Source organism: Macrotis lagotis, chromosome 2, assembly GCF_037893015.1.
Source record: "Macrotis lagotis isolate mMagLag1 chromosome 2, bilby.v1.9.chrom.fasta, whole genome shotgun sequence".
Lineage (NCBI taxonomy): Eukaryota > Metazoa > Chordata > Mammalia > Peramelemorphia > Peramelidae > Macrotis > Macrotis lagotis.
In genome coordinates, this window is record NC_133659.1 from 113997890 (window position 1) to 114022261 (window position 24372).

The window sequence follows — 24372 nt, forward strand, 5'->3', positions numbered from 1 at the left end:
GCATTGTAGAATCAAATACATGAATGTTTCAACTATCAGAATCAGTGGGAGTTTTGACTTTTGCTAAATGTTTTCAGAGAGGGAGATTCCATAATCTGATTCAGTAGCTCCTTCAATTGTTTTGCTACCTAACAGGAAAGAAGTTGATTATGTCTAGCAGCAATATCTTCTGCCTTAATTTAAAGTCCATTTCCTCTTGTTTAGTATTTCACAGATAAGTAGAATGATTTTACCCTCCTCATCAAGGCATTTTCACACACTGTAGTTGGGAACAGAAATTAAATCACCCCTATGTCTTCTCTTTTCTAAAGAAAAGAAATCCAATTTTTAAAAACTTTTCTTGTATTTTCTAGCTGTTCCTAATTCTTTTCAGTTTTTCTGCAGAAGGAGGAAAGGAAGATATAGCTATGCATATCTAAAACAACCATGCATATTAATATTGGAATGAAAGTTCTGGCCATGAAAAAACATTGGAAATTTAAAAAAATCAAAAAGTGCTGAAAATATAACTCATGGCACTTGAACTGTTTTTTGAAAATGTTTCTTGACATTAGAGACAAGAAAGTTAAGGTGGAGTGTACTAGTTACAACATTTTGAAGTTGATGGCTATCTGCAAGCCTGGTCTAAAACATCAAAACCAAAATGAAAGATACATATAAATGAAACACCCATAGACACAAACACAAACACACATGTTTATATATATATATATATATATATATATACACATATATGAAATAACTCAAAGAAATTCTCTTTGAGGGTTATACTGACTTCCCTATGCATAAAATGGGGGTGCTGAAGTAATAAATAAGCATCTGCTACTGAGTGGACAGGGACTAGGGTGTTCTGCCTGCTCCTCTCTTCAAAAGGGATTACTTCTCTGGATCCAGGCAATTAATAGCACTAGGCTTACTCCTTTGAGAGTCTAACCTCCAAAAAGAGGACTTAGGACCTTTCTTCCCCCCTCACACTACTTGAAAGTTTAGTCTCCACCCTAGCACTCTAGGGTCATTCTTTAAAGTTTAAGTTGTGGCTCAAATCTAGGTCTTCCAAAAGTGGCAAATGAAAAGGGATTCAAAATTTAATAAGAATCAGGAATGGGTCAGAGATTTTATTCCTATGCATAAAAGAAATGCTAAGTATAAAACATTTATTACAATGACTTAAAACAGGATACAATAATAATTTGTAACTATTGCTAAAAATCTCCTGGTAAGTTGATACTTAAAAGAAGATAAAGTTTTCAAGATTGCTGATTAGGTATTTTACATTTCACCTTTTCAAAACAACTCCTAGTACATATTTGCGGTAAAATGGGTTTGGTCTGGGCCAATCCTCTTCTTGTTAGTGGTTATCTTTTTGGATGAAGAAACTCTAATTGCTAGCAGTCAGCTTCTTTCAATAGGTCTAGGACTTCAGACCTTTTGTACTTACAAGGTTATCTCCAGACCTAGACAGATCTACCCTGAGGTTGATGTTCAGTCACCTTCTCAGAAAAGGAAACACAAAGTGACAAAGACAGCTATGGGTCCAAGCTTACTTGGTTGAGTTAATGCTCAAGTGGGAGTGGAGGTGGGAGAAAGGAAACAAGCATTTAAGTACATACTACATGCTGGACATGGTGCTTCTATTGTTTTATTTGATTCTCATATCAACCCTGGTAGGCAGGCACTTCTATTATCCCCACTTTACAACTGAAGAAGCTAAAGCAGATAATGGTTATGTGACTTGTCCAGTGTTACACAGATAGGGTCTGAAGTGAAATTTGAACTGAAGTCTTCCTTACCACAGACTCAATGCTCTCTCTGTGGTCTAACCATCCACCTCTTTCATGGGAACTTAAAAACAGAATTAACTACCTGCCATATGGGAGAACTGAAGAAAAGAAACTGAACCAAAAGCAGTCTCTTCTGTCAACTAATGGTGAAGTAATCATAGTATCTCTTAGTATTTGCCATATCATACAAGAATGACAAGTTTTTTTTTCAGTGCTGGGGCACTACATAGTGGTAAGCATACCCCAAAGATCCTGTATGGTCAAAGAGAACCAGGAAGAGTATTTCTGAGCTTGCTCAATAGGATGGTTTCTTACTACACTGATATTTGCAATTCTTGCCTCCCACAATGGTAGTGCAAATCAAATGAAAAAATGTAAAATGCTTAGTGCCCACAAAGTTTTATACAAATTATTGTTTTTGTTACATTTCCCTATTTTCAATGTCACACACTGAAATATGCTATAGGTAGTTGCCAATGCTGGCATGCCCCTCCCTCCCTCCACCCCTTTTCATAATCAGAATCAGGATCAGATCTGGGGTAAATGTCATGTGCAATGGAATCAGTGGAATAGTTCTGTTACAGAAGCAGATATTCTGAAAGTAGACCAAAAAATATGTGGCTGGGTAAATGGAGAAGGGGTGCTGGAGAGTATTTTCCCTTAGTATGCTTACAACAATTAGGTACACACACACACACACACACACACACACACACACACACACACACACACACACAAACACAAACACAGTCTCTCTCACTCTATATTTTCATTTTTGTTCAGAGATTATAATGTTTTCTACTGACTAAACTTTGTTCAATAGATTCCTGACTTTCTCTCTGGAACTTACTCTCTTCCTTTAAAATTCTGCTTTAAAAATCATCTCTTCCAAAAAGGTTTTCTCAGACTTAATTCCAACTCATTTTAGTTATTCCAATTTTTCCAACTACTCATCCCAGCTTTATACATCTGCAACCAGTTATGTACTGTAATTGTTTGTTTTCTGTTGTATAACAACTCAGAATAAGACAGTGCTTGAAGCTTTTACAAAGTGATTTCCTCAGAACTACCCCAAAGAAAGTAAAACAAATATTATCTCCATTTAAAAAATGAAGATTTTTAGGGACTTGTCTACATTTTCACAGTCAGTGACAAAAGATTTGAATTGAATTTTCTTCTAAGCCCAAGATCAGTTTTCTTTCTACTAAATCATATAGCCTCTTTTTAATATGTATTGCCTCTTACATTCTATTCAAGTATGATGCAAATTCATAGGCTTAAGAGATCACATTTTCAAGGAAAATGAGGTCCAGAGAGGGACTAGAGAGATTTAAGTGACTTGGCTAACAGCTAATAAGGGACAGAACAAGGACTTCTGACTCTTTGTAGAGCACTTTTTCAACTTTGGTGGTATAGAGTTAAAATGGAATTGGTCATTTTACTATATTTGTGAACATGGGCAAATCATTTAATCCCTCTGGGTCTCAATTCTCTTATCTGTAAAGAGGCTGAACTAAATAGGGTCTATGATCTCTCTTTGTTCTAAATTTATGATGATTCTTCCAATATTACCATCTTACAATATAGTGATCTTAGAACTGAAATAAAATATCCAAAAAACCCTAAATGAAAAGATTTTATAAAGGATACCAATAATATTTATTTTTTAAAATGTTTAAATACTATGTACAAGGAATTGGATCATGGTGAAAAAATATGAATGTTCTCTAAGACTTCACAATGTAGAAGAAAAAAATAAAAATTTTTAGATTTCAAGATTTTTATGACTTCCTTAATGTATGAGTCTCATTACCATTGTACTACAAGTTTTAAGCTTATTTTTCCCATTGAAGCAAGGTGTGTTTGTGGGAGATTATGCCTCAGGTTTGTAGGGTAAAAGTTTTATAGGTAAGTACTATTTTTACTCTTATATTAGCAAATGCCTTTCCTAAGTGTTTATTATATCTACTGGCTTACCATTTGTGAGAACACACCAATGGGGGCTCAAAATTACATTTGTGGCAATAGACATCCATAAGGTTATTGCTAGAATTCATGGTAGAATTCACTAACATTCTAACCCTGGAGTGAAAGTATTAAGTTAGGGAGTAGCATATGAGAGAATTGAAGTTTCAAATGACTCATCCAAGGTCTGACAAATAGTAAATGGAACTAAATTTGAACTCAGGCCATCTTATTCTGCATCCAGAGCCTCTTCTACTATATTATTAATTCTGATAATTACAGTACAAGTCAATTTTTAACTGCTCTATGAGTGTGACAATTCATAAGTGAGATAGGTCATGAAAAGGAAGACTGGGCTTATTAGGAAAGGGTTTGATCTTGACCACAAAAAAACCCCTAAAATTTTGAAATATCTCCTAAGATCAATTATAAATTTAGGTTGGAAGAGATCATGGGTGGACCCCTGGTGTTTAACAGATAAAGAAACTGAAGCCCAAGGACACACAGGAAAGAGGCATAACTGGGACTGGGTGTGAAGAGAGCAATAAAGCATTAAATATCTACTAGGTGCCAGCACTACACTAGTCACTTTACAGTTATCTCAACTGATTCCCACAACAATCCTAGGAGATAAGTACTATTATCTCCATTTTACATTTGAGGAAACAGAGGCAGTCAGAGGTTCAATGTCTCATAGAGGATTGTAGAAATAGTACCTGAGTCTGGGGTTTGATATAGGTCTTTGTGACCTCTGATTTGAACCCAAGTCCTCTTGCCTTCAGATGTAGCTCCTATGATGAATTCTGGGGGAGTAAAAGATTCTAGGCCAAGAGTTACTCTTTTGTATCATATCTCCTGTGGCATTATGGTGAAGTCTTTGGATCCCTATTTAGAATGTTTTATGACTAATAGATATAGGATCACAAAGAAAATATTGAAATGCAGGTATTAAAATACATTTTTTTAAAAAAGTTCACTAACCTTAGATTAAGAACTCCTCTATTTTTATTGGGTTCTGTCTGACTTGTGACCCCATTTGAGTTTTTCTTGTCAAAGATACTAAAGTGGTTTACCATTTTCTTTCCCAGATTTTCATTTCCAGATGAGGAAAACGAGTTAAGTGACTCAGGGTTACATACCTAGTTCCACTTCATCACCTAGTTACCCTACATGAAGTAGAAGGAAAATGCTTTCTTGGGAAGGGGAGGAGGTCAATTTTTTTTTTATGAAAATGAATTTTGAACATTTTCATGAAAACATACATAAAAAGGAAAATCATAGAGGTGAGAAAATCAAGAAGGTACATTTTGGAAATGTGTTTAATGAATGGATCTGTCACGTGAGCGGTTCTTAAACTTTTATGATTTGGTGAAGCTATTACAACTCTTCTTAGAATGAAGTTTTTAGTGCATCATTGAAATGTTCAATTTAGTGAAAACAAAGAAGTAATTATTTTTTCCATCCGAATTCACATCTAGACAAGATTTTAGAAGTCTTTTGGAAGTCAACTTTTGAAGCCCTGGCTAAAGCTTTTGCATTTTATTTAAAAGAGAGCTTGGAGAAGGGGTGTCTGGAGCAGGGCGCCAGGGCGAGTTCCTGGCCCAACAAGCCGGTTGGTGGGCTGGTGTGTTGTGGCTGCTGACAAGGGCCGGGCGCTCTCTGGGTGACTAGAGTTTGGCGGCCGTGGCACGACTCTCGTTTGGTCCAGGGCTGCTTTGTGGAGGGGCTTTCGGGCAAGGCCGAGTGTGCGCTTCAGAGCCGGCCATGTGCTCAGGAAGAGACCCGGGGCCGGGCCTGCTCCCCGGCGCCCGCCCCTCGCGCCCCCTCAGGCTCCCCGCGGCCTGTCAATCAGGGCCCGCTCCGCCCCGATTGGGCCGGGTTGCTGCCGTTCTGACAGGTTCCCCCCGCCCCGGCCCGTCCCTTGGGTCGCTTCAGTCCTTCATTGGCCAGCGGGCCTAGGTTGGGCTCGGTGACCCGATGCCCCCACCCTCCTCTAGCCTCCCGCTTCTCTCATTGGCCACCGGAAAGCTAACGGACGCCTCAGCCATCGCACGCGAACACACGTGTGGGTTCGGGGGCGGGTGACGGGGGGGGGGCCTCCCTTCTCCCGCTCTCAAGCGTCGGTTCCTCCGCCGTGACGCCGCGGCGCGCCGCCCCCCCCGCCGGCGATTGGCTGGCAGAGACGTCCGTCACACAGCGGCCCCGCCCCCACCCTGCCCTCCTGTGCCCGGGCTCCCGGAGCGCTTAGGGCGGGCCGTTCGGCGGGGCCCGCCTCCCTGCCGCGGCGCCGGTCGGCATTGGCGGCTGGCCCCGTCACTCGGGCGCGGCTCCCCAGGGCCGCCCCGCCCCCCGCCCTAATTAGCGCGGCGGTTTCCTCCGAGGCCGCGGCGCCCCCCCCCGCGCAGGCCCCTCCCCTGGCGCGGCGGCTCCGGGCTGGGCGCGCGGGCGCAGCCGGGCGCAGCCTCGCACAGCCTCGCGGTGCCGGCGTCCTCTCGGCGGCTGGCGGCCCGGCCGGGGAGGGTTTGAACTTGGCGGCGCGGGGGGCCGGGCATGAGGGGCGGCCGCTGAGCGGGCACGAGGAGGCGGCGCGGGGCCGGCGCGGGCCGTGCGGAGCCCCGGGATGGCCGCGGCGGGGCAGCCTCCGGGCAGCAGCGGCGGCCGCCAGTGAGGGCGCCGGCCAGTGAGGGCGGCCGCCAGTGAGGGCGCCCGCGCGGCTCTCCGCGGCCTCTCGTCCGCGCGCCGAGGCGCTCCCCTCCGGCTCGACGCCCGCGGCCCCCGACTCGCGGCAGCCCGGGAGCAGGAGCGCGGCGCCGGCGGCCCGGCCCGGCATGGGGCTCTGAGGACCCGCGGGGCAGGCGCGGGGGGCGGCCGGCCCGGGCCAGCGGCAGCGCGCGGAGGCGGAGCCGGCGCCCCCGGTCCCCGGAGCCCCCGGAGCCCCGCCCCTCCCCCTCCGCCGCCTCCATGCAGCGCCAGCCCGAGCTGCCGAGCCCGGCGGCCGCGATGTCGGCGGCGGCCCCGGCCGGAGCCGCCATCTCGGCCTCGGAGAAAGTGGACGGCTTCACCCGCAAGTCTGTGCGCAAGGCGCTGAGGCAGAAGCGCGCGCAGGGCTCGTCGCAGTTCCGCTGCCAGAGCAGCGCGCCCGAGCTGCAGCCCCTGCCCCAGCTCAAAGGTAAGCGCGGCCCGCCCGGCCCGGGGCCGGGGCTGGGGAGGGCCGGCGGGGCCGGGCCGGCCGCGGGCGCAACCGCCGGGACACGCGCGCGCTCGCCGCGCCCCCTCGGAGGCCATGTTGCCGGGCCCCCGGAGTCCGGCCCAGGCGGTCCTGCCTGAGGGCCCCCCCGGGCCCGGGACGGCTTGGCCGTCCCCGAGGGCTTCCGCGTCCGCCGGGGCTGCCGCAGGGCAGGGCACCACGCGGAGACGGTGCTGTGGAATTTTCTCCCTCGCGGGTGCCCCTCCGGGGAGATTCCGGGCAGAGCTGTGCGGAGGAAGGAAAGCGCTGCCATCCAAGCCTCCTCTCCGGCTGGGAAAGGTGGTGATTTTCCACAGACGGACTTTACAGTTACATAGTCTTGATGGTGTTTTTAGGCGAGGATGCCGAGTGAGAGTGAACGTGATTTTCAAGGCCTGAAAAGTCCAAGGTCCACCCGAAGATACTTAGGGAAAAGGGGATGCACAAGTATATTTACTCTGTCTCCTCCTTGCCTGGACCACTCCGAAGTAGTCTTCTGGGTCCCAGCTATGTGGATCTACTTAGGGCTCCACAGAAAACCTCTGCGTAGTGTCAATGAAATCTCCAAAACTGTTTCTGTTTCTTATTCGCTCATCAGGAGATATTTTTCCAGGAAAAATAAAGCAGGTACCGAATCAGAATCAAACCGAATAGAGGCAAAATTTGTGAAATATTGCCTCCGTCAGTCAACTTAAAGCTCCCCCTCCTTTAGTGTATTAGAAAAATCTATCGGAGTCTGGATATCGTGGTCACTTGAGTTCAACTCAGTAGTAAGTGGGCTTTTGCCAAGAAATACTTGAGAGTCATTCATATCTATAAGAAACTTGAAGTAACTTAAATAATCAAAATTGTTTTTTTTTAAATTTTAATTCTGAATGACCAATTTGATTTTGTAGTTAGCAGAAAGAGAATAACATTTCCTTGGATTAAAGGGAAATTTATCAAACTTTTTAATATTATATCCACTTTTAGCTGCTTAACAAAAGAAAATAATTGAGAATAAAAGCTCTTGATTATCTTGTAAGAGTATGGAATTCCACCTTTACCACTTCCCCTTCCCCCAACCCCTTAGTACTGTTCATACTGTCCTAAAAGGTAATTGGAGAGATGTTTGCTCCATTTCATATGATTGGTCCTACCTTACTGCTCAAGGTCAAATGTAAGTGTATTTATAATGGCACATAGCTTGAACAAGTAGAAAGAGTAATTAATTTTATTTAGTGTTTGGCCATTATGGAGGGGAGCAACAAAATTAGAATATTTTAGCAGTAAATGTAGCAGTGTATGTATTTTAGTGAAGATTACTTTTTGAAAAACATTCATTAGGAGAGTGCTATTTACTTAATAAAATGAGCCTATCCACATTTTAACTTTTCTTTGCTTTATTTACACCAATAAGGAAAACTAGGTTAATTTTAATATGATTTCTAAAATATTGGGAAAGCATATTTTAACTCATTGCTTCACTAGTGCTTAATTAATGTAAGAAACTAGTGATACGGTTATATAGGTGCCAAGCACAATATTTTTTTCCCCATGACAAGTGCTACTGTTTTTCTCGTAAGCTTAGACGGAGCCCTAATAAACAAAGATAAGACTATCATTAATATGTGGGAAATTGCATACTCCTCTGTGCCCTCAAATTTTATCCTACTATAAAAGTGAAATAAGTATACATATGCATTCAGAAACTCTCTCATGTGTCTGTACCAACCTGCTCATGTTACAACTTTGTTCACGTAGGCCCACTGCTGGCAGGGTGCCAGTTAGCTTTCTCCAGTGTACCATGTGCAGAGATTACTTAACCAAATAATACAATCTTTAGTCTTATCTCCATAAGAAGCTCCTTTTCATAAAATTATTTCTAAAATAAATTTTGGTGTTTTATAGGGAAAATATGTCTAGCAAATGTTATCCTGAAGAGCAGGCTTCTTTAAAAAATAGTATGGAGCCTAAAAACACCACTATTTTGCATCTTGTAGTACTTAACTTTTTTCAGAACATCTGTTTCACTTGAGTCTCCCACTGCCCTAAATAATAAATTAGGACAAAATTATTAAGCTTTTCATGTTAATAATAACCAATTTTTTGGTTTATTTGAATTTACTTCAAGATAAGTAATTACAGTTTTCCAGGGGAAAATTTCCCCTATTCTCCCCAAGAGTAAGGAGTCACTTAAAAAGTTCCACTCTTTATTTCAGACATTGTCAGGCATGTTGGGGATCAGCTTTGAGTACATGTGAAAACATAATCAAACAAATATCTATGTTAATATAGGTGAAACTTGCTTTAAGGCGGGGGGTCCTTAAATTTGTTGTGTATCATAGAATTCTTTGATAGTCTCTTGAAGTCTGTCATCTCCAACTCAGGGTAATTTATTTTGTGATTGATTTTTTTAAGTGATTGAATGAACTGCTCAGTTTTTAATAGATGTTAGTGAAAATAAAGATGTAATTTTTCCCCAACCTCCTGAAATTTATCTAGGGACTTGTGATTAAGAACTCCTGCTTCATGTAGACATTTGATTTTAAAATTTGGGCTTTTACTAAAGATGAGTTGGGAAGTGATTTGCTTTTCAAGATTTACAATGTAATTTATTTAAATAAAAATTAAATTTGTCCTAACTTACTTGTCAAATAAGTACTCTGATTTACATAATTGCTTAAGTCTGGTTAATTTACAGAGCTTACCTAGTACTTCTAAAATATGATTTGGATTTAAATTGAATTTTTGTAAATCAACTTTTGCTATTACTCATTCCACATTCTTTAGATGCGTGTAAATGTGTAAAGTAATAAGTAAGCTCATAAAAAAGGGAAAAGCAGATGGAACTTATAATAAGCCTGGAGTCTTAGCACTTGGACATAGTAGACACAATAAATTAACTGACAAAGTAAGAAATTGGAGATCAGAAGGTCACATGCTGGGAGTTAGGGAACCTAACCAACCTACCTACCTACCTACCTATCAGAGAATACATATTGCACCTTGCCTTGCAGAGACTATATGACTGTAGATACTCTGTTTCTTTTTAGAAAATACTCAGTCTTCCAAGACAGAAATTTTTATTTCTTAAAATCTGAAAGATTTTCTTAGAATTTTGTTGGCAATACAATCCACCCTCGAACTTTTTCCCTAAAGTTTGACATAGTCTTTCTTTACTTTCATTTCATCTAAATTATTCATTTAAATTGCTGCAATGTTGAAAAATAGGAATGTTTGCATTTTATTCATTTGTTTATTCGTGGATATAAAACATATAAATTTGATCAGGTTAGAAGCTTGTTCTTGAAGACCTATCATGTCCCTAGAACACATAGTGGTTTTTATTTCATAGCTAATCCATCTAAGAGTAGTTCCTAAGCATAGCATCCTTTGCTAATCTTCACATACAGATTTTTCTATTTAAGTCCTTCAGTCTTGTACATGCCTATTTAGGATCAAATTTCTCTTTTTCCAGTTCATTGCACTTTCCATTCCTTGATGAGAAAAGTCTAATTGAATAGAACAAATCACATTAGAAAACAAAAATGTATTTAGAATAACAGCAGTTAGCCAGCCTGGGCAGTGAGAAACTTAATCCATTCTCTATAAGTGTTTCTTTTTTCTCTCTTAAGTGTTTCAATGTCACCTCAGATAAGATCTTTGAACTTCAGTTTCTTTTTCTGAAGTAAAAAATATCTGCCCACCTACCATCATCCTACCACAGGAGCTTTAATGTAATGAAGTACTATCATTTGGGGATTGAAATTATTACTTGCTGATAAGATTAACTTTGATCAATTAAGAATCATTGAGAAATTCATGGAATTTTACTTAAATTTTATATTAGCTTTGAAATAATTTTCATGTGTATGTGAGAAGACTAGTTTCATAATTTCTTTGAAAGAATAGCTTAAGACCATAACTGAGAAACTTTCTTATTGATCTTGAACTCTTTTGACACATGTCATTTTTTTTGGTTCTTGTTGATTATAGCGTATTTTGCTGTTTCTGTTACTACTTTTACTATTATTCCCAAATATCTCTTCATGTGACTCATTAGACACTTACATGTTAATTTTTGAAAAAGAAAAAGAACTTTTGCTAGCCCTCAGCTTTGATTGGCAGAAGTGATCCTGGCTATCCCCCCCCCCCCCATTTCTCAGGCTTTAAGAAAAAAAAGTATTTTTTTTCATTTGGCAGTCATGTTAGTTATTTTTAGCTTATGAGATTTGGTGGAGTCAGGGCTAGGACAGGCCAGATGGTGGAATTGAGATTCTGACTTCAATTTTTTTTTTAAACTACGTAAGGTGCAGTGATTATGGAACTCAGTCATCTTCTTTGGAACATGGAGCTGGTTTTTCATTACATATTCAGAACAATTTTCATATTACAGGTGTATCTGTGATCATTGTTCAGTAAGAACCTGCAGCACACTAAGTGTTAAACAGATATAGTTCCTGTTATGGAACCTAGCTGTTGTTTAATACAAACGCATATAACTCTTCCGGTCACCCCTTCCCATAAGGCATCTTCAAATCTCATTTAATCCACACTAGCAAGAATAAGGAAGGTTGGGCAAGCAGACTCAAGACTCATTCTGCTATACCAAACTAGAGAAACTAAAACAACAATCAAAACGTACCACCAATGTTCATTTCTACAAGTGTTGGAAATGTATTTCTTATCAGTGTATTTTTGTCATATCATGATCACCTTTAGATTTTTATACCTTCTCTTCTAGTTTGGAAGATGTGAGACCTAGACCCCTTTCCTGTAGTTTGTGACTCCATAAAACATTGCTCCATTGTTTTTTTCATGAGTGTATTAGAAGATGCATTTTGCTTCCTTACTTTGAAAAATCCTTAGTTTCATCTTTTTGAATATTTCTTTCACTAATCTCGTACAAATGGCATGCCCCAACCTCCTCAGTTTCTTGAAAGTAGGAACTAGATCTTCTACTATTGCATCATGCAGTTCTTAATGTTCTGCAACACATTTTTGACCTACAAGAACTCATATCTACTGTTAACATCAGTTGATTTCACAGACAGGTTGAATATTTATAAAGCTTTCTTGATAGTTTTATTAAGTTTTATCACTTCCCCCCCCCCCCCAGTTTTTTCAACCTCTTCTTTGTTTTGGATGCTCCTATACCCCTAATGGACCTTTAATTAAAGTCTAAATAAAGAATACTTTGGAAAAAATGCAGTGAGCACCAGTGAGTTTTAAGTGTTTAAAAACCAAACCTCTGCTAAAGTCATCTACCAACATTTCATTGTGATGTGAAGGTTATAATCATGGGTTTTTGAAAAGACTATGAGAATTATGTTAAGCTCGATTATTCCTACCAAGGTGGAAAGGCTTTCAGTACTGGCTAGCAACAGTCTGTATTTTTTGTCTTTTGAAGACCAGATTAGCTAAATTCGGAGATATTCATTACCAAAAGGTTAAAGAAAACTTCATTTCAGAAACTCTGTTAATGGAAGGAGTATCTCCACTGAAATCATCCCTGAGGTAAAGTTGAGTACTAAAATTCTTGATGATATTAAGAAAATGATGTCAAGGTTTGGGTTACTTGAGTAAAGGATTAAAGAGATTTGTTGACTCCCTTGTTCTTTGAATTATCTAAGTGGGATATGATATTGATAAAAAATTTATTGTGTCTAAAAAGGAATTGAATACATTTGTTAGGAAAATAATTTATTTGTATTTTGGTAACCTTGATACTGAATATATACTATATATTTGTGATTAAACAGATGAGAGCAATATGCATTAATTTGCTATATTTAGAGTGAATTCTTTGTCAGATTGTTCTTGGGAGAACAGAAAGAGAACAGTTAAAATATATAATCACTTGTAGTAAGTTCATCATTATGTAATGAGAACAGTGCTTTTTCTCTTTAAGTTTTATATGGTAAGTTAGGCTTATGCAAAATGAGCTTTACTTGTCTGTGCAGGATATGGACTAATAAGCAGTTTCAAACCTTCTCATTATGCATATCTTTTGAACTCTGAATGAGATAGTATAATATCTCACATGTATTTTTTTGGTGGGGTGGAAATAATGAAGAATTTTAGAGACTTTCTAATGTCAGACAAGTTTTCCAAAAATAAACTTACTTAATGATGCACAGCCTTCTTGCAGTTTTTTTTTAAATTACTGAGAAATGACAATATTCACAAAATCAAAATTATGGTTGTTACTGACTTGAATACTTAAGGTGAATAAGAAATTTCTTGGGAACAAACTCCTCCTGGTGGAGTGATGCTGTTAGTTGCATCCACAATAGCATTATTAGCATGCTTTGTTATTTCATATGTAACTTGAAAATTGATTTGTTGATTTTGCTTGTCAATACAAATTTATTTTCTTACTTAATAAAAATAGATTTCTTTCAAGATCTGTGAAAATAAAGTTTTAAATTTTTGAGCTTAGTAAGAATTTTGCCTTAGGTAATAAACAGAGATTGAACCAAAGATTAAGTTTTTAAACTAATTTTTTTTTGGTTAATAGATATCTATGACAATAGGCATAGGATTACAAATGTGTAACATAGGAATATCAAATCTCTGATTTAATCATGTTATAATATTATTTCTGTTGCATTGTAAAGATTGAATTGGATCAGAACAGATATTTTCTTATTCTTATCCTTGATTTAGCAAAAAATGGAATTTTTTGCTGCATTCCATAAAATAGCTAACTGAAGTAACTTCTAAAAATATTGTACTAATTGTTTATAACTAAGAATCTAGAAGCAAAATGTAACTTATAATAATGTTTGTCTTTCATTCTTGAAGACCATGATATCAGGAAGGTGGTGCCGTGACAAGCACATGGATTGGATTTGAGTGAGGGGGTGCTGGGTGTACTTTTTCCTCCAGCTTCATCTGGGTCAAAATGACTACATATGAATCAGGATGACTGGAATTGGCCCTGTATGTGAGGCAGTCAGGGTTAAGTGACTTGTCCAGGGTCACATAGCCAGTCAGGAAGTATCAAGTGTCTGAGATCTGATTTGAACTCAGATCCTCCACACTCCTGGACCACCTCTCTGCCTCAGTGCAATTTACAGTAGAATAGAAGCTGTTGCTTTTTTTCAATTTTTATGTTCAAGCTTTTCTCTTTGACCAAAGCAAGGGAAATTGGTTCAAAGCTTTGAAACTTAATGTGAATTTCTTTCCCCTTTGAAACCATAAAATAGTACTATCTTATTCCATAGTATACTTTTTGAAATAGAGAAATCCAACATAAGCTAACTTTGAAGTAAGGTCATAGCATAGGATTGTAACTTTGGAACTAGAAAGAACCTTGGAGGTTATCTAGTACAGCTCCCATCATTTTACAGATGAGGGGAATGAGGCCCGAAAAAGATTCCACAATTTGCCTCAGGTCAAATAAGTAGTAAGTAACAAAGCAGGGATTTCAGCACCCCTCCAAACTCCAAACCCCTTCCAACCCAGCACTCCACTGCCCTGTCCTTTCCTTTATATTATGCTAAAATCAGGTGTCTCTCAAATTTTGCAGGATTGATTCTTTAGATTTGTAATTTACCTATTCAGCATTTTAAAAAAACTTTCTGGTTGATACTCAGCTATTTACTAAAATTATACTTCTGGAAATTTGAAATTATTTCTGCCTGAATATGAGGTAGATGGTATTTTTTTAGAGAGAAAAAAATCTACCTGTGTGAAAGTTTTATTCTTGTGAGTATCATTTATTAGCTTAATTATAACTGAAATATTGGACACAATCAGCTGTTGATTGATCTCATCCTTTAGAGTTGCTGTTGGAATGATAAAAGTTTGAAAATGAAGAACAGTTGCATTTCTAAAAATAATGTAAATTGAATAGCTCTTTTTCTAAGATATAATAATGAACATGAGAAATATTTATTACTGGGATTCCATAAAATATTTTGATTTTCCTTTGGTCTTGACCCAGTATATTTTCATTATTTCCTATGAATCTTTTTATTTTGTAAATTTCCTTTGAAATCATTCTGATTCACAATTATACTTGATATTTTATGTCTCCATTTTGCTCTTGATTTATTTAGTTTACTTATGTGTTTCCTTTTTTTATTATTGAAATAACCTGAGTGTTATAATAAAAATAAGAGAACATTATGCAGTTTAAAAATTAGAAATAAGACAGATTTTCAGGTATTTTGATTAGGGTTACCTGGCAAATTAAAAGCCACCAAATGTAGGAATCAAAAACTAGGAAATTTGATTTGGGAAAATAGAGTAGAATGAGTTGTAATTTTGACTGCTTTCTTATAGAAATATAACAAGTATAAGAATAACTCTAGGAAGATGCACATAAAACAAATTAGAAAGAAATGAGATTTGGAGATTTCTTGATTTTTCTCTACTGGTTGAATTTTTTTGGGAGGAGGTTTGGGGAGGGGGTTGCTCATGTTTCTAGTCTGACTGGAATAGCTATTTAAGTAGAAGTTGGAATGGTTGGAGCAGCTAGGTGGTGCCGTGGGTAGAGTATTGACCCTGGAGTCCGGAGGACCTGATTTCAAATCTGGCCTCATACAATTAATAATTAACCTAGCTGTGTGACCTTGGGCAAGTCACTTAACCCCAATGCCTTGCAAACCGCCCCCCCCCCCAAAATAAATTGGATGGTCACTTCACAGACCTGCTCTTGGGGGACAAGGGGTGGGGGAAGAAATTCCTGTTTTAGATTGAAGATGGATTAGTCAACTTCATAGGGCTCCTTTTAACTCTTAAGATTCCCTATCATTTAAGTTTTTGTCCAGATAGAGTAGGTGTAGCTTTTGTAAAGCTTAGATGGGACAAGGAGGGGAATAAGGGGTTAAGAAAGCAGTGACTATAGGCTTTTGTTCTTTAGATTGCAGGTAGGAGATTTCTGGACTCAATGTTAGTATACTTTAGTGTAATGATCTGGTACTAACTTGTGCCAGGAATATATTAAGTGCTTATAATGTTTAAGACACCTTGCTTGCTTGGTGCTGGAGATTAAAGCAAAACAAAAAGTTATTTCCCTTTAGGGGAATTGGGAGCATAAAACATATGAGGAGATATATACAGGATAATATGAAAAGTTAGCATTAATAGGTTGTGTGTGGGTGTGGGCCAGGAATCAAAAAAGATTTCAAAAGGAGATTCTAAGAGGGGGAGAGGTAACAAGAGAGGATGCATCCAAGCATGAGGGACATGTGGAATATGGGAGATGGCACATCAAGTTCTGAGAAAAGCACATAGACCTATTAGGTAGAACTAATGTGTTCAGTAAATCTAAGGGTCAGCGGGAGTCAAGCTATGAATGACTTAAAATTGTAAAGACCAAGTTCAAGAATTTCTATCCTCAAACAGTAAATATAAAGTTTCTCCTGGGTACCAGACCCTGTGCTCAGACTGGGGATCTCAGAAAAACAAAAGAGATCATAGTCTAATGGGGGAGACAATTGTGTGCAAACAGAATTAATTGGAAATAGTCAATAGAGGTAAGGTACTGTTTTGTAGCATCACTAAAAAATATTGAAATGAGTAATATTGTGAAGCTTGTGCTTTAGGAAGATTATTTTGGTAGCTATATGGAAAATTGATTGAAGAATGGAATAGGAATTGGGAGAGTGAGGAGGAAACCCATTTTGGTTTGGTCATCCAGGGGAGAAGTAATGAGAACTGAAGTATAGTAATAGTCATGTAGTTGGAAAGAGAGAAAATGGATGGAAGAGATATGGAAATAGTTAACAAGAACTTGACAGACTGATTCAGTTTGGTGGGGCAGGGGGAAGAAGATGAAGGGTCTGAGATAGCCCCCTGAGTTTGTGCCTAGGCATTTGGAAGAATGAGAGATAAAGGGAATTTTAGAGGATGGTGATCTAGGTGGTGGGCAGGAACAAATCCATTTTGAATAACTATAGGCCTTGTAGTAGGAGATAGTCAGCAGATAATAAACACCAGAGCCTTTCTGTCCTCTTCATAATTAATTATAAAATCCTCAAGTTGGTGTTCAATCCTATCTTCCCCCCACCTTCTATATTTTTCCAGACTTCTTAGTTTGATAACCTGCCTTTTTAATCTAGTGACACTGACCTCTTTGCTGTTTCTTGACCAAGATATTCCAAGCATTTTTACAGGCTGTCTTCAGTTTCTGGAAGGCTCTCCCTCCTCATCTCCATCACCAGGCTTTGCTGGCTTCCTTCAAGTCCTAACTAAAAAATCCCATCTTTTGAAGGAAAGCTTTTCCAATCCCTCTTAGTTATAGTAACTTCTTTCTGTTAATTATTTCCTATTTACCTTGTATATGACTTGTTTTATAGGTATTTACATATTATCTATCCCACTCCTTGAGGGATAGGTATTATGCTTTTACCTTTCTTTATATCCCTAGTATTTATTACACAGGTTTCATGTGTATTATTGTTTTTTAGTCATTAAAGTCATGTCTGACTCTTTCATAACCCCATTTGGGATTTTTTTTTTTAGATGAGGAGACTGAAGCAAACAGGGCTAAATGATTTGCCCAGGGTCACACAACTAGTAAGTGCTGAGGTTGCATTTGAACTTGGGTCTTCCTAACTGGTGATGTATTTACTGTGCTGGCCAATAATCAGGCTTAATAAATGTATATTGTCTGACTTTTAATTGTTCAGTGAGGTGAAGACCTAAGTAAAAGCAATTGGAATTTTAACAGTAAAGAGATCATTGAATAGAATAGAATAGAATTTAGCCAAGTGATGAAATTGGAAGCCATATTGCAAAAAGGGTTGAGATATGAATGGGAGGAAAGAAAAGAAAGAGACAAGTATAGGTGCCTTTTTCTTTTTTTAATTAAAATTTAAAAAAAATTCAGACTTCTTAATTTTGATTTTCAAATTTTCTCTTTCCCTTGACTGTCCCCTATCCATTGAGAAGCAAAGCAATATATCAGTTACGCATGTGAAATCATGCAAAACATACTACCATGATACTAAAGAGAAAGAAAAATTAAAAAGTTTAAAAATTATATTTTAATCTATACTCTTGAGTTTATCAGTTCTCTCTCTGAAAGTGAGTAACATTTTTTATCATGAGTCCTTCAGAATTGTCCTAGGTTATTGTTTTGATTAGAATAAGTTTTTCACAATTGATCATTGTTACAGTATTGCTGTTGATGTGTATGATGTTCTCCAGGTTCTTATTTCAGTTTGCATCCTTTCAGGTTTTTGGATGGCTTTTCTAGGTGCAGTGACAGAAGATGATAACTTGGTAGGATGGTAGAGTCAATGAATGATTTTGTTTTGATTTGTATTTTTAAGAATTAGAGAAACTTGGACATATTTGTAGGAAGCAGAGAATTCATCAATAGGCAGGAAGAAATAGAAGTTGAGAGAGAGAGAGAAGAGTCGAAGAGAATCTCCAGAGAAGAGATGAAATAGCATCAAGGTTCACTCTCTTTGTTAGAGACTGGAGCAAAGTTACAGAGAACTGGTTAGATGCAGGTGTTGTTGAGAGATTTTGTTAAGGTATAGAACAAGGAAAAAGGGATGTTGGCTTGAATATCAGGATGTTTTTTTTTTCCCCTTGGTAAAGTAACTGGTGAGATACTGAGAGGAGAGATTGGGAATGTGCTGTAGGAGACTTGAGGAGGAAAAAGTTTGAAAAAGCAACCGTAGAAAGTTAGTCAAACATCAATTACAGAGTAATAAAAGGATAAAAGTGAGAGACCTTATTGAGATTACATAATTTATAGTGAATTCAGTAGGTCTGGTGGATCCAGCACCAGAATTATTAGGAAACTGGTCTTTGTTACATTGTAACCAAAGAAGATAATGTTACAATATAGCCGAGATGGTAACAATGTAATAAATAACTAAGGGAAATTTCCCTTGGCAGAACAATAGTAATTTAGAACCCTAGGCCTTCTCATCTTTGAGATGGTTACTTTGTAATATAATTATATCCATACTTTTTTTAAAAATTGCAGTTGAGAAAGCCTATTCTTACAAATACTATTTCTAAAAGTAAAATATCAAACATGGAGGCAGACTTATCTTCTCTTAGTAAATACTGAATTAATTCTTTTGGAGGGATTGGTGGTGTAATGGATAGTAGTAGACTGGGAGTCATGAAGAGATAGATTCAATCCTGCCTTGCCTTAGACCCTTAGAAACTATTTATTGCTGTGTTTCTATTTATTCATTTGTAAAATGAAATTGAGTTCCAGGACTTTTAGTTCAAAATTCATGATCCTATTTAATTTCAAATTCTATAAATCAATAGAAAAGTATTTTTAAAAAGATATTAACAACATCCATCATTCAGTCAGTAAATGTCTTTTAGCTATGTAGCAGATCTTTGTCAAGAAGGATAAATTTTTTTTAAAGTAGATATAAATTAAAGTATTTATGTAGTGATCCTTTGGTTTCATGTATTTTATAATCCATGTCAGTTTACTATTTTTAAAAAGGCCTTCCTTTCTTAACATTGAAGTTTGACCTGTGACTTGGAATTTTAAAGGCTGTTTTTTTCTGCTAAAGAGACAAAGGTAGGAAATAATGTACCTGGAGGATTAATCTCTGAGATCTCAACTTAAAATTTTCTTTCTCTACCTATTGATTTATCACCAAGAATCTAGGACATATTTTTAGGGTTCCATTTTTCTCTTTCTGGGAAGAAGACAATCTCTTTGTGGAATCTGGGATATCTTGTTGACTTTTTCCTTTTCTCTTTCTTCCTTTATTTTCCTAAATTTAACTTTCTCTCATAGAGAACATAAAAAAAACCAAATTGTTAAACTCTTATTTAATAGTCATTCTACTCAAGAATAAGTTATCCTTTGGTATATCATTTTGAGTAAGTTAATTTAAATAATTAAAAAAATTCATGATTTTTCAAAATGTTGGTATATTAGGTTTCAAAATGTGGTATTTAGGGTGGCACAGTGGGTGGAGTACTAGACCTGAAGTTCAAATTTTATCTCAGACACTTACTAGCTGTGTGTTCTTGGACACATCACTTCACCCTGCTTACCTCAGTTTGCTCATCTGTAAAATGAGATGGAGAAGGAAATGCCAAACCACTACAGTATATTTACCAAGAAAATCCCAAACAGGGTCATGAAGAGTCAAGACTTGACTGAAATCACCAAACAACAATATTCCTACCCTTCAATCGCCACTTTGACTCAGGAGAGACTAAAGAGTATTTTCTATGTTAACTGTAATTCTCTCAGTCTGGTCATCACAGCAGATTTATTTTCCTCAAACAGGATCACTCAAAATGGTGTCACCAGTATTTGTAGGTTTTGCTAGGGGGCAGCATGAGAGGTAGCAAGAAAGCTGTCTAAGAGCAAGGATTTTTGGTGCAGGATAGAAGGAGTTGGTGGGCAAAAATAGAGCAGGTCATAAGGTAGTTTTGGGTCAAGCACAAAAATTAGAGAATAGTGGATAGAGGGAGTAATAATCAGAAATCTGGACTTTTTAATGTGTTAATTTTTTAATGAAATGTCAACTCTTGAAGGATATTTTTTTTTAGGTTTTTCGTAAGGCAAACGGGGTTAAGTGGCTTGCCCAAGGCCACACAGCTAGGTAATTATTAAGTGTCTGAGACCAGATTTGAACCCAGGTACTCCTGACTCCAGGGCTGGTGCTTTATCCACTGTGCCACCTAGCTGCCCTTGAAGGATATTCTTAAGACTCTTTACATTCCAGTAGAGTATTTAGCACAGTATGAGTACATCAAAGAAATTGGTTCAGAAAAATGATAGGGTAGAGGGAGATGGATGGCAATTTAATTTGTCATTTGGATTCAAAGAACCTTGATTTCATTAAGATAACCTTTGTTAGACTTCATTTTGTGAAACTTTAGAGTTATGTAAAGCAGTTTGAGAAAAAGGTCATAATGGTTGATAAGTATGTACAGGGAACCATTTTGCTTTGTGGCCTGTGGTTGTGTATAATAAATGTATTCAGTCAATGTTAATTGGTGGGACTGTATCATATGACAAAAAAGTTTACTTCTTGTTGGTCTAGAATCAGTCTTTGAGCAGATTCAATCACAGAGGACACACAACCAATTTTTTGTTCCAAGTTGGCAGGACATATATAAAATTACATTACCTTAACATTTCTTATAAATATTTTTCCCATTGATAACTATGGTAATAATGAAAAGTACTGAATTTTGAGGCAAGAGACCTGGGTTTGACTTCCTCCACTCCTGCTGTTACTACTTTGTTGTGATCTTGGGCAAGTAATTGGACTTCCTCAATTTTCTCATCTGTAAAATAAGGGAAAACGGACTAGGTCATCTCTAAGGTTCCTCCAGCTAAATCTATGAGCCCCCATTGTGGATGACCAAATACTAGAATAAGTTTTAATGGCCAAGACAGATGGTGGCAAACTTGTATTAGCTTAGTTTGAGAACTAAATCCCAAATGAAAAAGAAACACATATGAGTGATCTTAGAAAGCTACAACTTGTGTTTATTTCTAGTGATTTAAGATTCCTTTCATTTCTGGAATATTTGATCTTTGAAATTATACTATATATAGGTTTGTCTGTTTACTTGTTGCTTCCCTCAGTATAAGCTCTTTGTCCACATGATTTTTTAAAAATTTTTTCTTGTACCTTTAGTATCAGACACACAATGCTTTATACGTGAACTTTTAATTTTAAAAAATTTATAGGGTTGGTCCAGGTTACAACCACTTATTCCCATCTATGTTTTACAAATAGTATTGCTTTAGGCTCTTAAGAGCCTGAGTGACTTACCCAAGGTCATACAGTTCATCAGTATTAGAGATGGGATATGAACACAGATACTCAAGACTCCATACTTTTACACTATACCTTATGCCAATCCACCTCTCAATCGAAGTGATAATAGACCAAAATTCCTCTTCAATATTATCAATAATTTTTATTTTTTGCAATGGGGTTAAGTGACTTGCCTGAGGTCACACAGCTAGGTAATTATTAGGTGTCTGAGGCCGAATTTGAACTCAGGTCTCCCTGATACCAGAACTGGTGCCCCATCCACTGAGCCATCTAGCTGCTGCTAACCTTTCTTTAAAGACATGTAATGAAAGAGAATTCACTACCTCTTTGAGCAACCCATTCTACTGTTAGATAGTCTAGTATTTAGGGAGGTAGTTTAGAGTAATGGATAGAATATTGCACTTGAAATCAGGAACACCTGAGTTTGAATCCTGTCTTAGATACTAACAATTACACCTACCTTACAAAGTTGTCATGAGAATCAAAAGAATATTTGTAGGGCACATTGTAAAATAGTAACTTTGGCAAGAAATTGTTACTTAAATAAGGTCTGTTCACCTCTACAAACCCTTTCATCTTTGCAATGATAAATAATATTGCATAGCATAGAGGTAAGGGCAGATGCCTGGAGGATTTTACTAATAAAGTTCTTTCTACTTTTGACTTTCACCTGTTAAGGATCACCATTTAAGATTTACTTATTCAACTAGTTCTGCCTCATTGTCCCTGGAAATTTTCTAATGAAGTTTGGATGATTCTGTTTTGAGGATGTCATTGCCTCTTACAAATTTTTTAGGATTCTTCCTTTCCTCCCAAGGCAAAGGGAGAGAGTGGGCAAGAGAATAGATTCTTGTATGGTACCCATTTTTAAGATCGGAAAGAAATTGAATTCATTGCCCTGGAACCTAAGGTAGAAGAGGTAGGTCAGCAGTGACAAATGCTCTTAAGGTATCAGAATGATTACTGAAAGAGTCTGTTAGATATAACAGGAAGGCAGTCACTAGTGACATGAAAGCTCAAGAATTTCTCTAAAGTTATATGTAGAAAGACCAGCTTTGCAAGATGTTTAGGAATGATGGGTGGCAAAGGAGTAGAGGAGTTGAGTAAGACTTTCTAGATGTTTGGTAAGGAATTGGACCAGAGAGGATGATGGCCCAAAGGAATATTGTAGAATGGGAGTGTGTTTAGGAGAAGGGGAGAGTTAAACAAGCTTGTTAACAAAATGAATCAGGAGAGAGACAGAGAGAACACAATTAAAAGAATAAGTCCCTAGGCTTTATCCCCAGTGAGTTTGAGAATGAAGATAAAGACTGTAAAGTAAGTGATTAGGATTTGGGGTGGGTGGTTAGAAGGGGAAAAAAGAAAAATTACTATGGATAAATTTGATAGATATTTTGCTAGAATTAAAAAAATATTTAAAGCCCTCAGCAGTTTTCCTCTGATTGCTCTGATTCTCTGATTTCTAGCCTTATCATAAGCTATTCAAATTCAGAGATAACTATCTTCCATTGAGACTGGACTGCTTTTCCTGGCTATGCCTTGGTGTATGTGTTGTCCCATACCAGGGATGACTTTCTCTCAACATCTCTGTCTCTTAGATTTTTCTCTGACTTCAGGTCCCAGCTCAGCTATTACAGTTGCCACCGCTCCTACATTTTAATTCCACCAGTATTTTAAAAGTAACTTGTATATATAAGATACACTGTTAGGTACTGGGGATTGGATGGAAAGTGTGTGTGTGTGTGTGTGTGTGTGTGTGTGTGTGTAGTAAAATGCTGTTCTCAGAATTAGGAAGACCTGAGTTCAAAAGTCATATGCTAAACTTATTCTATTTGCACAATACATACACAACTTACTAGTTGTTTAACTGTAAAGTTGTTTGCTTATCTCTAAAATGAGGAGGGGAAAGGAAGAAGCATTTATTAAGCACTTACTCTTTGCCAGATTCTATGCTAATTGCTTTGCAAATATTAATATGATCTTCGAAACAATCCTGGAAAGTTGTATTTTACAGTTGAGGAAACTGAGGCAGCAGATTTCTGTGACTTGCCTCTTGGGTCACACAACTAAACTAGTAAGTTATCTAAGACTTGATTTAAGCTTTGGTCTTTCTGACTTCAAGCCCAGCACTCTATTCACTGTGCCACCTAATTAGAAATAAATACTTATAGTGCATACATTGCAGGGTTTTTGTGAGACTCAAATGAGATTTTGTACATATATACATACAAATATTTGTAATATAAAGTGTGGTTTTTCAGATTTTGAAGCACTATGTAAATGTTTGTCACTATCCTGAAAATAGAAAAATTATGGCTGGAGAATTGAATTTCAGGGTTCATTATCATGGACCTGTGGCAATTTCAAGTAACTAAGGTTGAAAGCATGATTACCTTGGTCATGATAAAGAGTGGAGAATTGTGAGGACATGAGAGTTGAGGCTACCAAAGTCAGCTAGGAAGTAAATGAATAATAATTCCAGGAAAAGATTGGAGAATAGTTGTAAAGGGCTTTAAAAAACAACCAACCAAAGGACTAAGGGAGTGGATATAGTATATAATAATATGGCATCATACTTTAAAGGGGAAAAGGAATAACCATTTAAATAGTACCTACTATATATGTGTGAGTTACTGTGCTAGTTTTGAGTCTTACAGATACCTCATTT

The 24372-nt window shown here is 38.0% G+C and overlaps 1 protein-coding gene across 3 annotated transcripts in view; it reads left to right on the plus strand.

Annotated features, from left to right (window-relative positions):
* Nucleotides 1-24372, plus strand: part of PPP2R5A (protein phosphatase 2 regulatory subunit B'alpha) — an 85712-nt gene that overhangs the window by 7493 nt on the left and 53847 nt on the right. Inside the window, exon 1 of one of the 3 annotated variants that reach the window (XM_074222616.1) lies at nt 6693-6915. The exons of 1 other annotated variant lie outside the window; for it this stretch is intronic. In XM_074222616.1, coding sequence (XP_074078717.1) covers nt 6708-6915 — 208 coding nt within the window. In that variant the 5' untranslated portion in view covers nt 6693-6707. Of the gene's footprint in view, nt 1-6692; nt 6916-7132; nt 7600-24372 lie in introns of those variants that run through there. One more of the 3 variants, XM_074222615.1, reaches the window with a different exon arrangement.